The following is a 16,847-nucleotide window of genomic DNA, read 5'->3' on the forward strand; positions in this document are numbered from 1 at the left end:
TTATTAAAGCTAGAAGCAACCCTGAGTCATTTCCCTTAAACCTTACGTTAGGCATTTTAGGGCTCCAGGGAGAATGGGCCATAGTTGAAGGTCACATAGAGAATGCTGGAGTTGAGAGTAAAACCCAGGTCTCCTCATTCTAGTATGTGTTTTTCTTTTCCACCTTTGACAGTATTTCTCTCTGATTTCATATAAGAAAAATTTGTTCCAGTGGCTAAACATTGATGTAAGAAAAATCTTCCCCTTGCACCCACTTGTCCTGGGAAACTCTTATATATGGAAAAAACCTTTGTCCATTATCATTATGCAATATTAGTTCTAATTATTAATAGGAACTTGTCACCTCTCCTCTCCCCTAGACTTAGTCTTCCTATAATCACTCACTTAGTATTAAAGGTAATTTCTTTGAGAGGCCCACTATTTCTCGTGTGTGTGAAAGAGAATGAAACTATTGACTCTAGTAGACTTCCTGTTATGAGAGCATGCTGAGGATGGAGTTGCTGTCCTCAACAACTGGGTGGGAGCGTCCCCAGAGTCCACCCGTTCTCTGTCACACATACCTGGAAGGTTCCCCAGTTCTCCCTGAAAAACCTTTGGCATCTTTGCTCAAATGAATGCCCCCATCACCGATGCATTGTGACGAGTTGTCTGTAATATACCCCAGGTACATTTCATCATTTGAACTCATTTCAGTTGCTTCTTGACCATGTGGTTCTTACTAATACTCTCTAAGGAAGACTAAAGCCATTAGTGCCTTGGTGCCAGTAAACAAGCCAATTCAGGCTCCCTGTGGATAATCTCACCTTTCCACATAGTGTTGAACATAGTTTTTTCTATTTCTCTGCTAGCCATTGCATTCTTCAATGTATGCTTCTGAGTGCACTGATAGCTTTCAGATTCATACTGTTAATGGTTGTATACGTGGAGAACTTGTCTGTGAGAAACATATCTAACTTCAGATAATTAGCATGTGAATGAATTTGACTAAACCTGCTCTGAAAACATTCTACCGCTCACTAGTATTTGTGTATGTATTTATGAAAATAATTGTCTGAAAAGTTTCTGGATGACTATCTGAGGAGCCTTCAGCATCCTTCATTACGTCCTATTAATATGGTATTTAAGATCCGTAGAAATACTGTGTTGTATTTCTTTATTCAGTTATTGACAAGAAGCAGCTTTAGGGAAGGGCAGTGAATCACTGGCAAATATAATAAAGAACATAAGAAAAACACAAATTAATTAGAAATAAAAATATAATAAATACCAGTAGTTAAAAGAAAATAATGGTATTCTATAGAAATGATTTGTCTAAAATGGATTAGAGATTAAGTAGTAAAATGAACAGGATGCTGAATGGTACATACTGTATATACACATAAATTCAAGTATGTTTGTGTACGTATGTAGAATTGTTAAGAACAAATAGAAAAATGTTTATGGTGGCTATCTTTGGGTAGTGTAAGAAATATTTCTTTATGTGATTCTGTATTATGCAAATATTTTATAATATGCATGAATTTCTGCTTTAATAAGAAAAGGAAGAAAGCTTTCTGTGTTGTAATTGATGAAACCGCTTTGATCAGCAGAGCATGGATGGGATGGCACCTGTGTGCTTTAGCCTCTGCTATGCTGCTGGTAATTTACACAGCTGAATACAAGGCCACAGAGAGCCCTTAGGAAGCATTTCAGCATATTGGCTTCAGATTCGGTCCTGGTATGAATCTTGGCTCCACTCCTTCTCTAAGCCTGTTTTTCATCAGTAAAATAGTGGCAGTCATACCTATCTATCTCTTAGGTGCTTAGCACAGTGCCTAATACAATACCCAATAAGTCATAACTGTCATTATCATTAATTAACTCTTTAACAAGGCTTACCAGGCCCAGCCCCATCTGGCTACTGCAGCCAGTCCTGTCTCCAACTATGTCTTTTCTCTCATTCCCAGCTAGCATGCTAATAATGAATTTCTCCATTATCTTCTGTCCCAACCCACACAGCCATGAGAGTGCTTTTCTGAATGGTTATCCTTTCATACCTAGCTAAACTATCACCCCCTCTTTTCAGACATTGTCCCAGTCCCCTAGGGAAGAGTAATTGCCCTTCTCCCACTCCTCTTAGAACTTGTAAATGAATATTCGTGATTGTTGTACATATCTACTACTCACCCAGACTGTGAGAGGGTAGGCCAGGTGCATCTCTGGATCTTCTACACCTAGTGCAGTGTGCCCTGTAAGAATGAATGTACAGTGGTACATCTTACAATCTAAAGAGATCCTTAGTACTCATTAAAGGATAACAGAGATATATCTACTCCAAAATATCTTGAGTTCAGAAAGGTCTACATTTAATATTGGAATGTGGTATATGATTTTTAGCAGAAAATTTGAGGCAAAGACATTGTTAATAAATAACAGTTCGTATGCCAATATATAACAGTTGTGTAAACTAAATCAAAGTAGTAGCTTCCACTGTTACCTACAAGATTAAAAAAATCTCATTTCTACTGTTTGCTTCCATGCCAAATTCTCCTATAAGTCTAAAGTTTTCCCAAATTTTTCAGAACTATAATTGCAAATTATACTCTGGGCTCCACATTATTTTTTGTGTAAAACCACCTATTTTTCTATCAGCTAAACAGAATTTTGTTCTCTGAAAGGTGATTATCTTTAAGAAAAAGATTTTGCCGGTGCAAAAGTACTTATTGTAGTGTTTTTGACCTGTTTTTCTTGCCTCTGATTTATTCAGATGTTTCACAAGCATTCTCCTCATTTAAACTAGATTTTTAGATTGATGGCTTAAACTACAAAAATAAACAAACTTAGATATTTAAGTTTTTTTCTTACTTGGTAAAGCCATTTTAAGGTCAATGTGAAGAATAACTGATGGAAATAAATGAAAAAATATTGCTTCATATTAATATACAAACAAGATTATGTTAGGAAAAATGTAAAATATTACCAACTAAGGAAAACTACTAAAACTCATAAAATATAAGCTTTTTAAACTTTCAGCACTAAAAACCTACTGGATACATATGTGTTCAGCAGCGTTCTTTTATTTAAAGTTTGGAAATGGCATTCAAGTCACAGTGTAGACCAAGTTAAGAAATATCCATCACCTTCTTAAAAGAAAGACTCTAGATTACATTTTGAAACTCAGTCCAGTATTCTTAGGGGAGGATTAAGTTTGAATTTTTGTTTTAAACAGATGTGATGTTAGCTGGCAGTTTTCACAACACTGAGAAAAGGGTGAGCGGTGTAGTGGAATTCAGGGATCGGAAGGGCTTGTGCTGGGTATGTCCCTGTCCTCACCATGTGTCTGTCCCTTCTGCAGCATGCTATGCCCTTCTGGAGGATCTCCAGCCACTCGGACCTCATGGCCCTACATCACGCCTTGGAACTGGAGTACCTGTAACAGAGCACGGCACTTTGAAACCACACGCCTGCTCTGTGACCAGGGACAAATCCAACAAGCCTGCGTGTCTCGTCAGTGCTGGACTCCGGAACTTCGCGATTTCAACATACTGATGCACAGCTGCTGCCGGTCTTGACCTCTGCCCTTGTGGCAAATGGAGGACCACGTCTATTTCTTCAGAACAGCTGTTGACTGTAGTACTGTGAATCCAATGAAAATAAGCCATGACAATGTTCTAGCACAGTGTAATGTGTCTTTGCCACATTAACTACACGGTTCAAACCTGTGAAGAAAGGACCTGCAGACACTTCAGTTTTAGCATTTTCAATGTGACATAAACAGCTTCTCCAATACAGAAAACTTGATTGCACAAGAAAGACTGAAATGTGTTTCCTGAATACCAGTGGAGGAATTGTCTTATAAAGAAGGTTTACTTTTTGGTGTCTCATACCCAGGGTAATCTGTACATCTCTACTTATTTATGAACAGACTTTTTAAAAACAGCTTTATTGAGGTATAATTCACATACCATACAGTTCACCCAAGCAGACTTTTTTGACATCAAATAATTGAAGAGACAATAGCAGTAGAAATAAATGATTAAAGTCCTTTGCCTCACAACGTGGCAAGTACAGTACTTTGAATTTTAGCATATGGCAAAGTAGTTTAAAGTATGTCTAATTTAAACGTATAATATGTACATCACTGAGACAATCATGTACAGAAAGAATTTTTGGTGTAAATTTGTAATAATGGATGATTCTTTTACATATTGTTTAGGGAAATGATATTAAAAGGTAGCAATGCCTTGATAGTGAAGCATGAGGCAACATGTGCACAACCCATGTGCTGTGCCTTATCTGAGTATTGGGTATAAATATGTAGATCATGGATTTTTTTTTTTTAGATAATGTTGTCAAGACCAAAAGCATGGATGTCAAGTGTCAATAAGGATTCTGTTTTCTAAATGATTTTTCCCATCAGTTCTTCTAAATTTTTTAAATGCTGTTATGAGGGCCTTGATAAAATAATACAGCAGTTTCTTAAATCATTTGAAAAAATGAAAGTCCTCTTACCACCTCATTATTTCATTTCAATAATGTATTATATGTAACTACTTGGAAAAAAATTATTATTCAAATGCTTTTTCCCACAGAAAGAATATAGATGATAGATATATTTTATTAATAAAATGGTTCATGAATTGGAGACTAGCAAAGTTTTCATGTGCTCAGAATTATTATTATGTCTGCATTTTCTTAGACAAAGGAATACTTTTTACCATGTATCTGGAAATCAGCAAAACTTTGCATTACTCCCTACATTCATATTCTGTCTTCCTCCCCTCCCAGAGGAAAGTTGCCAGCAGTGAACATGGCCCTGTCATCATCACCATGGAAATGATGTTCCTCTCCACCTACGTTATGTATTACATGGCAAGCATAAATCTGGGAAATTAAAATACTACCTTTGTTGTACCATAAGAAAGTTTCTCCAAAATGATCAGTTTGTCTGGGCACTATTTTTTCACATCTAAAGCTTCCCATTGTCATGAAATTTACTCTTAGAATGAATTTTCTTAATATTAGGGGGAAAAACACCAGCTTTGATGCAAAGTAGCTGAAGAGCTAGTCCATCCTTCTCTGAGGTTTCATATTGCTGCTAGAATTGGTATTTGTGAATTCTCCAAATTGTTTAATAATTGGGGTGGTTTTTTTTTTCCTTTTTTGCTTGAAGTAAACAAAAGTTAACAGTTTTTTAACCTTTTCATTTTACGTTTTTGTACTCTGCAGACTGAAAAGACAAAGTTTATCTTGGCCTTACTGTATAAAGGTGTGTTGTGTCCACAACTGTGTACAGAATTTTTCTTCATTAATTTTGTGTTTAAGTTAATAAAATTGATTTGTGAAGTACTGTAAGCTCCTTTACTGTCAGTATCGTCATCTTTTTCTTTTGGTTATATGAAATAGCAGGATCTTGGGTGCATTAGAAGACACCAAGTCCAACAAAAGGAAGTCGTATGAAGAAATTGCTATGATGGCTTCATCAGTCCTTCAGGCAGTCTATACTTGAAGGCTAACAGCTGTTTCTTTGATCACTGTTAAGAACTGATGAGTGGGAAAGCACTTTACTTCCCCCCAAACTATATAAACTGCACCCTCAACTCATTTATCTGCAAAAGAACAGAATTCAGCATAAAGCATCTTGGATTATAGAGATTTATCCACTTAAGTACAAGAAACAGCAAGCTAAATCACTTTTGCCAATAAAGAACACCCACCACACATACCTCTATGATTTGGCCCAATTAATCACTGACAGAGCTATAAAACAGCACAGCTTGCTTCCTGAGAATTTAATCTCAAAAACACACTAATATATGCAAACACATGAAAATCAAGCATGCAGTTGTCTAGCCCATTTTTCAGGCCCCTGATGTGTATTTTTTACGTGCACACACCAGGCCAAGTGGCCTGGATAATGAGGTGTCTTAGCATGTGCAGACACCCCGAGAATGAAGAGAGTTTGGAGAAATTCTTTAAAGAGAGGTGGGGGTAGGGAGTGCAGGGATTATTAGGTCTTAGGAGAACAGGCAAAATGGTATACTCTCAGAAGATGAATTTTCTAAAGCATCACATCTAACATGACACCCCCTCATCAAAGTGTTCAAATAGCTTCCCTTTGATCATGGATTAGAGCTCAGATTTTCCTCCTGGCATTCTAGAGCCTCTAGTACAGTCTCTACTCCAGCATTCTCTCTCAGTACAAAATGATCTAGCACACTAGGCCAGAGCACTGGGCTCTGTAGTGGGCCAAACAGCCCTCAAGCCACTCCTGTCCCTCCTCCTTGCAGAACCTTCTCTCCTACCATAGCATGGGAGTTAGTGACTTCTCTTGACCTCCTGCCCTCTCTCTATGCCTGTACTGGAAGTCCACATTCCATTCAATAAGGACTCTCTGCGCCCCCACCGTGTGGCCCTGTCCTAAAGGGCTGACGATAGGACATCCCTGCCCCTAGGACTGAGTTTACAGTGGAGTTGGTGGAAACAGACGACAAATGCATTACTCAATGAATAAATGAATGAATAAGCTACATGTTCTTTATGGAAAATAAAACCAAGAACATGGGTCAATGACAGGCATAAGCCACCAGGGATAGGATATGGAGCCCAGATGTCTGAGCTGAGACGACCACCAACAGGTGGGCAGAATGTAAAGAGAGGGGCGGAGCACACAGGAAAGGCCCTCAGAGGAGAACACTTCTGTTCTTGGTATTCTAGAAGTGAAAACCACTTCCGAGGAGAGGACTAGGAGATCACTTTGCACAGAGAGGGAGACCGGGAAGGCCTTGAGGTCAGGGTCAGGGTCAGGGTTTGAATGCTATTCTAAGTGAAACAGGAGGCCACTGCGGCCCTGGTCTAGTTTACTCTCCGAAAGGGTCGCTCTCGCTGCTGGGTGGAGGTGCTGGACAGGAGCCAGGGAAGGCGGGGACAGCAGCTGCTGGGCTGTCGGGGCAGTCCTGGGGGGCAGTGTCAGATTCAGATGAGGAGCACGGAACGGAAGCCTGGGTTTGTTAGAGTGATGGCTAAATACTTGCTATAGGTCAGATGGCAGGAACTGAGACACATCCAAGGTAAGGGGTCTCAGCACCACCCCGAGGTGGTTCAGCCTAGTGGCTAGGAGCCAGCGTCAGGCCCCAGGGTGCCTGCAATACCAGCTGCCCTGTCCTAGTGGCCAAGTTTTTTAACTTCTGAGCCTGCTTCCCCATCTATAAAAATGGAATAATAATAATATCTACTTCAGAGGATTATTATGAAGACAAAACAAGTTAATACCTATATTAACTTACAGGACACTGCCTGACAAATCCTCCAGCATGGCCTGTCATTACGCTGGCTAAGTTTTCTCACAGACCTTTCTTCCCCCCACTGAAGAACCAGCTACTTGAACGCTCACACCCTGCAGAAGTCCACTGCATCTTTCTGGCCTGGTCTAGAAAACAAGCCCCAAAAGACAGTCTGGTCCCTGGCCTGGAGCACTGGGACAGTGGCTATGAAGGAATTCATTACGACTCTAGGAAGGGCTCAGGGAGAAGTACTGGAGCAGCCCAGGCTAGGACCGCCGTGGGCAGTGGGCAAAACTGCCCCGAACAACAGATGTCCCAGCGGAGACCTGAAGGCTGGGGTAGAGTCGGCCCAGGCAAGGCCGGGAGAAGAGCAGAGCAGCCCAGAGAGAAAAGGGGTGCAGCAAGCCGGGGAAGGAGACTGGGGACAGCCAGGGACTAATGGTCCAGGGCTCAGAGAGTGAGGGGTCAGGTGGCCAGGAGAGGGAGGAGGCGAGGGCTTTAGTTGTCCTTCCTCTCAGAGCACAGCTTCGGGACAGCTTTTCTGTTGTATATGAGCTGGAGAAAGAGGAGGAAGAGGATGCGAACAGAGAGGACATGAGGCTCCTGCGTCAGCACACAGCCTTCACCATGGGTGATGCCTCCACGCTGAACTACACTTCAAATGTCAGGGCTAGGGAGTGTCGAGTTGAGCCCCTTTTATTTTACAAATTACAAAACTCGGGTTAAAGACTTAGCCTGAGGGTCACAGCCAAATAAGGCTAAGTTGTGACCCCAACCCACCCTCTTGGGTACAACTCAGAATCTTGAAGAGATGAAGAGCTCCCTGGCCAGGCAAAGGTGGCTTTGCCTTCCTGATCCATCACTAAACAGCAGCATGTGAGCTTAGGGGTCCCCCTTCTATGACAGTTTTCAAGGCGGATTTGGGGGCCTGCCCACAGTTGGTACAATTTTCCAATGCTGCCCAAATACCTTTTGTTTTTTTGTTTATTTTAACATTAGTGCCTTAGTCCTATGTCACCCCTCCAGGGTTTGGTTCCAATGAGGGTTTACAGATGTCAAAGAAAACACACATGCATTTCATAATGCCTTTTTAAATTTGCTTTTCAAAACATTTGCATATGACATGGAGCTTTCCAAACACAAATGTATAGAAAAGAGGCCATTTGCTTAACAGAAGGTAGAGATGATGGACACGGTGTGTTCATTTAAGACTTATAAGAAATTTCCTTCCAGACCTTTACTCACACTGTCTGCAGCTCTGAAAGCTTCAGCTGCAATAGTCTTGCCCATCACGTTCGGGATAGTTTTTTGACAATGCAAAAGGCTGGTGCACGGCTCTGCATGGTTCCCTTGCACCCCATTCCGTGCCATTCTATAATACGATCTGACAGGATGACTTGCGGCCAGAGCAATGAAAGGGTTTGTAATTTAGGAAACCTCTGGCCTTGCTGACTGAAAGCAGGTTGTTTGTAAAAAGGAAATCCTGACCTCAGCTAACTGGCAAACTCTGTCAGAAGCAATAGAAAGAAGCGAAGGAGAAAGAACAGTGCCGGAGATCTTTATTGGCAACGGAAGAAAAACCGATGCTCTGCCAGGGGAAAGCCCTTCAAGGAGAACTCGCCAGTGGGGGACCAAGACGTGCCCCGGGTCCAAGCGTGTGACTGCACACATGCGTGGTGTCAACAGCATGGAGTTCTGTGCGGGTTTCGTGGGCTGGGTGGATGGGTGGGGCAAGAGCTGGACTGACAACCCTAAAAACAGATCCCCTCATTAACTGAGTTGGGGTCCCCCGCTGCAGGCACCCGACATCATGCCCATCTTGACGTGAAGCACCAAAGCTCCCAGATCATAGGGGTGTTCCAGGCGGGAAGGAGATGATCTACCCAATGGTTTCCATGTTGGTGCCTCCCACCAACTTGTCCCCTCCCCCCTCCTCTGTGTGCTGTTGAGCCCCTGAAGGAAAAAAGGCCCTGCCAGTTCCAACCTCCCTATGCCAGCGGCTCCCAATCAGCTGCCCGTTTAAATCAGCTGGGGTCCTTTGACAAATACCCATGCTTGAGCCCCACCCAGAAGCTTCTAATATGCTTTGTCTGGGGTGGGGCTTGGGCAGCAGCTGTCGCTTCATACCAGGCAGGTGTGAGAAAGACCTCCACTGCCAGTCACCCCGGCAGGATTGGCCGACTGGCAGCGTGTGCCTTCCAGCTCTTGGCCTTTCCTTTCTCCCCCATTCTGAGTCCCCACTGGTCAGGCCTGGGCCCCTGAAACCCTCATGACCCCAACTCAACACGGGTGGACAAATGTCTAGGGCAGCTCCTGCTGTGCACGTTCTGCCAGTGTCGGGCGAGTCCTCAAGGGCTGGCCGTCTAGTGGGGAGATGGATCTGTGATAAAAGCCAGCCTGCTATAAGGGCCACGCTAGATTTCAAAGATAACTACAACAGTGGGGAGGGGGAGGTTGTGAAGAATTTTAATTTATGATGGAAGCCCAAATACTGTCTAGTGAAACGGGAAAAGTCTCACTGAGGAGGTGACATTTTCATTGTCCTAAATGAAATAGAAGAATAAGATGCTGATAGGTTCCTAACCCTAATCCTCCCCAAATACCCCCAGTAAAAGGCCTACTTGCTCAAGCCACAAATCTAGTCCTGAGAAGGGATTCTAAAATCTCTCTCTCAAGCCCTACTTTCAGCCCTTTACTAAGACCTGCCAATTTCCCATATAACACATCTCATCAATCCACTCTACACACCATTGCCTTGCCCACGCCTGACTTGGCTACTACACACTCTCAGCTGCAGCCGCCCCTCTGCTCCTGCTCCTGCAGCCCCAGCTCCTCTTCCTCCTTGCTGGCCCTTGAAGGTCCCAAACACAACTCTGTGTCAAGGCCTTCGTGCGTTCTCTGTCCAGAGTTCTCTTCCCATTGCTGGTTTGTTCCTACCTTTCAGGTCTCAGCTTAAACGCCCCACCCCTACCTGCCCTGCTCCACAAGCCTTTCTGACCAGGCTCTCTAAAAGAGCTGGCTCCTCGCCTCCCCAAAACCCTGCTCTCTTCTTCCCTCATCAAGCCCCTCATCCGCTCCCTGTATCACGCTTCCCACAATTTATCATTTTCAATCTGTTTGATGACTCTCTGTCGCTCAGCGGGCTGGAAACAGCAGGAAGATGAGGCACGCCTCTACTGGTATATTCCCAGCATCAAGTGCAATGCTTGACATAAAACTGTTTATATTTATAATAATAAAATTATTTGTTGACTAGATAGATGAATAAACAATGGATGAAAGCAAAGGCACTGGGGACTAAGAGGACAATGTGTGTGGGGAAATTGCAAGGAGTTCTGCTAAGCCAAGCTTGCATTCGGGGTGGGTAGAGGAGGAAGAGCGGGAGGAAAAAACCCCGAAGAAAAGAGTGGGTCTCGATTACCACGGGTCCAGACTCAGAGATTCAGGAGTTGGGACTTTATCTGTTATGATGAAGCCATTGAAGAATTTTAACCTGAGGGGTGATCGAATCAGATGCATGTTCATTTGATTCACGAGGGGCAAATGTGCAGACAAGGGGCTGGCAGACACGTGGGAGATGGTTGCGGTGATCCAGGCAAGATGTAACGAGGGTCTCTGTACAGGGGTAGCCCTGGGGGTGGGAACGGGGAGCCCACGTAGCAGTGTCCCAGGGCAGAGGCCGGCGACGGTGGGAGGGGCCGGCTGCCAAGAGCCTCTTGCTCCTTCCCTCCCACCCAGCACAGGAAGGGGGCCGCCCGCAGCCAGCCTTGCACAAAGTGGCGTGTAATGAAGTCACAGGGTCACAGCTAAGGAAGGTGGGTGCTGGCTCATGCTCAATCTTCTCACTATCCCAGAACTAGAAGGCTTTACTGTCTGGAAGTATTTTTATATATGAAAGTGAGTGAGGAGGGAGAGGGAGAGACAGAGAGAGAGAGAGAGAGAGAGAGAGAGAGAGAGAGAGAGAGAGAGAGAGAGAGAGAGAGAGAGAGAGAGAGAGAGAGAGAGAGTGTGTGTGTGTGTTGCAGTGAACTGTTTGGAAGAACAAGCATAGCAACCTGGTTTCCCTAATGGTTCCAGAAAGCACCGTACTAAAGAAAATAATATATATAATTATATATATTAAGAAAATTTAATATAATTTACATATAATTAAGAAAATGTCACTTTTCCATTTCCAGTGGGGAAAGGGCGCTGGCTGAAGGAGATCAGCAGCAGCTAATCCCTCTCTGTGAAGGTCCTTATTGTCTACTCTCCAGTCCCTATGGAAAACATAGCCTGGTGGGGGGGGGGGTGCAGTTTAGGCCCGGGGTGGTCTTAGGCCCAGGCCTAACCTCAGGACCTTGATCTCTGAGCAGGGTCTCCGGACACAGGTTCCAGAAAACACTCAGTCCTGCACTTCCCGGTAACAGGGGTGCCATCTCTTCAGAGATGAACCAAGCATCCAGCCGCTGCTTGAAGGTCTGTCCTTAACACGAGGCCCCTTTGACACTGTGCCTGGCCCTTCCTCGTGTACGTGCACAGAGCTGGCCTCAGACACACAGCCAAGTGTTGAAGAGGAAAAGAAAGAGAAGAAAGAAAAGAAAACCAAGACAAAGGGTGTGGTGGAGGAAAGGGAGAAAGTTTGTTGTGTTAACTTGGACATGACAAGGAGTAAACCAAAGGCTCATCCCTCATGCTTGCTTCTGCCCTGGAGTGTACGAGGCCCAGACAGGCGCCCCCTGGGGTGCAGAGATCAAAGTCCCTGTGAGCACAAGTGCAGCAGCCACCTCCCCAGTCCTCCAGAAAGGGTCCCTTCACCTCCGGGCTCCTGTGTCCCCGTCTGCAGGAACCTCTCACTGAGAAATCACCACAGGCTCTATCACCCAGCCTGCTCAGTGGTTCAAAAATACCAAAGGCTTTCCAGAATCTCCAGTCTTCCCAAAGTAGTTAAAATGCAAGAGGGAGGGTGAGCGAGTGGATAGGGGAAGCCCACGCCCTTACTGGAACAGTCTTGTTTTGAAAAACTTCTGCCCTCTGGGGTTGAAAGCATTTCTTGGCCCAGTGGAATCGAGAGGTGCCATGATAACTCCAGAAACGCTTCCAGCCCCTGACCTTGATATTTATTTGCAAAGCCTGACAGGAAATCGGTGCTGCATGTTCCATGAAAAACAAAGGAAAATGCAGGAATCAGAAAAAACAACAGACTGTCCTAAACAGCCTTACATCAACAGACTTTAAAGAAAATTAAATGCTAGAAAAATAGTTCCCTTTGACAGATAATCTTGCAACACGTTCTGAGGACCCACTGTGTGCCCAGCCCTTTGCTAGGCGGGGACAGAGTCAGCGCCTGAGAGCTCCTGTTCCCAGGGTGAGAGTCGGGCGCTGCTGAGATCAAGGCGGGAAGTGGGAGACTTGGACCCCACCAGTCGCGAGTGGGGTGAGCTGAGCGGCTTCAGGCACAGAAGCACGGAGGGATGACTGGGAAGACTCCTAGGACAATACAGTATTTAGTCTGTACTGTGAAGAACAGGTGAGAGCATCACAGATGAAAAGAGAAAGGATAGCATTGCTGGGGGAAAGAACAAATAATATCTAGAACATTCCAGAAATTGAGCCCTCAAATGGCTATCAAAATTAAGCATGACATTGGATGACCTGATAGTTTATAACCACTTATGCAGTGCTGTCTACGTCTCTTGTGAGAGACTCATGGCATAGCAAGAGAGACATGCCATGTGCATGAATGCCCAGGATTAAATTCTTTAGGCGCTGCAAACTCAAATGGCAATACGAATAAGGTAGGTGATAGAAATGAATGAATGATATGGGCCTATTATAGAAATTCCAGGGTCCTCTTATTTTAAAAAATTTTCTTCTTTTGATAGTGACAAGTATTCAGAAAGTATTTCTATAGCATAAGAAAAATGTAAGAAGAGTCCAAGTAATGAGCACTAGGCATTCAGCCTCAGAACTAGGGAGGCAATAGAGAGTGGTGGGGAGTGTGCACACAGAAAAGAGGATGAAGAAGATAGCTGCTTCTCAACTCTAACCAGCTGTTTTCACGTAGGGATTCTGGCTCAGGGTGTCAGGTTTTCCAGTTTCCAAGAGAAGCCAGACTTCCTGATATTGGCAGGGAGCTGGTTGTAAGAATCTTAAAGTTTATAAATTATGAATCAAAATAAAGAATACTGTAGATCAATTAAAACATGATGTTGGGCACATGGAGCTCACAGTTTAAAACATTCAAATAATGGGAAATATTTCTGTCTGGAATGTCTAGGAAGACTTCGTGGAGGAACCGATGTTTAAGCTGGACCTTTGAGAAGGCTATTGGCAGAACTGAGGGCCTCCGGTAAGAGGCTGAGGGGCAAAATGGCTCAAGTGAGAGCATCATTCATCCTTTCGAATGTCCTCTAATTCAGTGGTCCCAAATTTGGCTACATATCAAAATGAACTTGGGAGTTTCCCCTCATATTTATTAAATGTTTTAAATATTTAATTATTAAATCTTTATTTATATTCTACAACATGCAGAGAAGTTGAAACATTATGGTAAGTTAAATAATTTGGACACAAAAGGACAATATATGATTCTATTTATATGAGGTACTTAGAAGAGGAAAATTCATAGAAACAGAAAGTGAAATAGAGGTTACCAGGGGCTTGGGGCAGGGAGGAACGAGAAGTTATTATTTCATGGGTACAGAGTTTCTCCTTGGAATGTTGAAAAATATTAGCGCTAGAGAGTGGTGATGATTGTACAATATTTTGGAGGGCCTTTTATGCCACTGAAATGTACACTTAAAAATTATTAAAACGGTAAAAAAGTGTTTATACAATTTAATTGATGGCTTCTTATTATAAACAGAAATGGAGTATAGAAGTTTGTAAATTTAAAAAGGATTTTTGTTCTCAGCCTGTCTCCAGATGAATATACAATGTGCCAGCCAATGTTGCTCACCACTCCTATCAGAAACCACTAAGAATTCATCCCACTGGGCTCTTCCATCCCAGCATTGGATACTTCACAGGCAACAACCCAAATTCTTTCCATTAGAATCATCCTGGGTTTTATATGGTTTGACTCTAACTCACCGATGGCCCTACTGCTCTTCTATAGGATTTGGATAAAGGATTAAAGGATTTGGAAACAGAAGGGATGATCGAAAGCTTTAGATTCCTTAGAGGATACAATTTTGTGTCTTTCCTTGTGCACATTTATGTGAGTACAGATATGTGTTTTAACCATATTGGCTTATACAATATGTAATTTTCTGCTTATTATTTTTTAAACTTTAAGTCCCATAGATATCTTTCCACTTCCAAACAGCTACCTAGTATTATACTATATATTAGTGGCATAATTTACTCAATACATCTTTCATTGATAGAAATTGAGGTAGTTTGCTATATTTTTCTATTGTAAACTATGCTGTAATAAACATTTTATATGTGCATTTATAAAGGTGCACAAATAATTTGTGTAACTTCCCAGAAATATAATTATAAGGTCGACAGGTATGACATTTAAATGCTAACAAAATTTGCCAAATTGTTCTGCAAATGTACCGATTTTTACTTCCACCAAAAGGCTTGTGGAATCTGGAAGGCTTTTTAGATTCCCAAAGTCCTACTTCCAGAGATTCTGATGTGGTAGGTCTGAGGTAGGGTCTGGAGAGCAATGTTATTTAAAAACTCTACATGTAGTTCTAATACTTGCCAGCTTCTGGACCTACTGATCTAAACACAAGCTCAACATCAACTATGTTTTATCTAATTGCAATTACAATCTGAAAACTACAGAACATTACAATCTGAAAACTACAGAACATTACTGACAGAAATTAAAGAAGTCCTAAATAAATAGAATGTTATACCAGGTTCATTCATTAAAAGGCCTGATATTGCAAAGATGCCAGTTCTCCTCAAATTGATCTGTGCATTAAATGGAATCCCATAGTCCAAGAAGAATGGGGTGGGGTGAGGAGAAGGAGAGAGAATATAAACTAATTCCTTAAAATAAGCAAAGCTGGAAGAATCATACAAGCAGATGTTAAAACTGATCACAAGGCTACCGCAATTAAGACAGTGTGCTATCATCACTAGAGTAGACAAAAAGAACAATGGAAGAGGACAGAGAGTAGAAACCACACACACCCTGTCACTGATTGATGACTAGGATGACAGTACAGTAGAAAAAGGATGGCCTTTTCAATAAATGATTTTGGATCCATTGGATTTCCATGTGGGGAAAAAAATAAATTTTGACCCTTATCTCTTACCATATACAAAAATTAAATCCTGATAGTGTGGGTCCAAGAGTAAAATAATAGAGATATTAGAAAAATACATGTGAAATTATCTTCATGACCTTCAGAGAGTCAGAGATTCCTTAAGAGGACAAAAAAGTCTTAACCATTTTTAAAGCAATTAATTAGCAATTATTATATATATATATAAATTAACAATTATTAAGATGTTCTGCTCATAAAATACACCATTAAGAGACTGAAAGGGCAAAGCCAAAGCAGGAAAGGATATGTACAATACATATATCTGACAAAGTGCACATAAACAGAATATATAAAGAATTCCTACAAAACAATATGAAGAAGAGAAAAGGCCCAAGATTAAAAATAGGCCAAAGAGTTGAACAGACACTTTATATATTAGGGTATCCAACTAGCATATAATCACAGGAAAGGTTGCTCAATTTTATTGGCCATCAAAGAAATGTAAATTAAAACGATAATGTGATACGTTCCTATACTATCGAAATGGATGAAATGAAAGAAAGATAATACCAGTACACAGCACTCGTGGACGAGAGAACTGGTACAGTCTCTTGGTAAAACTATGTGACGATAACCACTAAAGTCAATCATTCTGCACTCCTCTGAATTACTGAGGAAAGTTCTAACGTTCTATTTATGCCATTTATTTGATATTATTGTCTATTACCTTGCAAAACAATGGTTGGTTTTTCACATGTGTATTTCCTAAACCCTTGGCCAATATTTTAAACTTCTTGGAGTAGGAATAGTGTCTCATTTGCTACACCACCAGAGTACCAAGAAAATACACAGAAGTATCTGTTGAAAGTGAGGCTGATTTATACTGCAGATCAACAAGTTTATTTATATGTCACGCAAAAATCTGTCTTTGTTTCTTTTTAATTTAATATCTTCTACATATTAAAGTATTCTGATGTCTTAGATTTCAGTTAAATAATTTGCTGTAATTCCATTTCTGGGAATTTATCCAGAGAAATATTATTCATTTATTTATGTATTCACCAGAAACTATGCCAGGCACTGAGGGTACATTTGGGAGCAAATATGATTCCATTCCTGTCTTCATGGCACTGGGACTTGGCTGGGAGCATCATGACCAGAGCATAGAAATGGATGCTTGCTGACAAATGTAGGGGTACTATGAATAATAATTAATTGTGCCTACAAGCTGGGGACTTTTGCCTCTGTGCTTCGGGAGAAAGTTCTACCTCCCCCACATAGCACTCAGCACCTTTTATTTGTGTTGGTTTAATTGCCTAATTCACCTGAAGTCCCTTAGCTCTATGTGGACAAGTGCCATGTCCATTGTATC

At 42.1% G+C, this 16,847-nt stretch overlaps 1 protein-coding gene across 14 annotated transcripts in view; it reads left to right on the top strand.

The window, feature by feature from the left end:
• EYA1 (EYA transcriptional coactivator and phosphatase 1) overlaps window positions 1-5,334 on the top strand; it is a 307,766-nt gene extending 302,432 nt beyond the window's left edge. For 11 of the 14 annotated variants that reach the window (XM_076005221.1, XM_076005220.1, XM_076005225.1 and 8 more), the window contains one exon: window positions 3,335-5,334. In XM_076005221.1, coding sequence (XP_075861336.1) covers window positions 3,335-3,415 — 81 coding nt within the window. In that variant the 3' untranslated portion in view covers window positions 3,416-5,334. The remainder of the gene's footprint in view (window positions 1-3,334) is intronic. The other 3 variants (XM_076005223.1, XM_076005222.1, XM_076005224.1) reach the window with 1 other exon arrangement.
• The last annotated feature ends 11,513 nt before the right edge of the window (window positions 5,335-16,847 follow it).

This window comes from Microcebus murinus, chromosome 7, assembly GCF_040939455.1.
Source record: "Microcebus murinus isolate Inina chromosome 7, M.murinus_Inina_mat1.0, whole genome shotgun sequence".
In the NCBI taxonomy this organism is placed as follows: Eukaryota; Metazoa; Chordata; class Mammalia; order Primates; family Cheirogaleidae; genus Microcebus; species Microcebus murinus.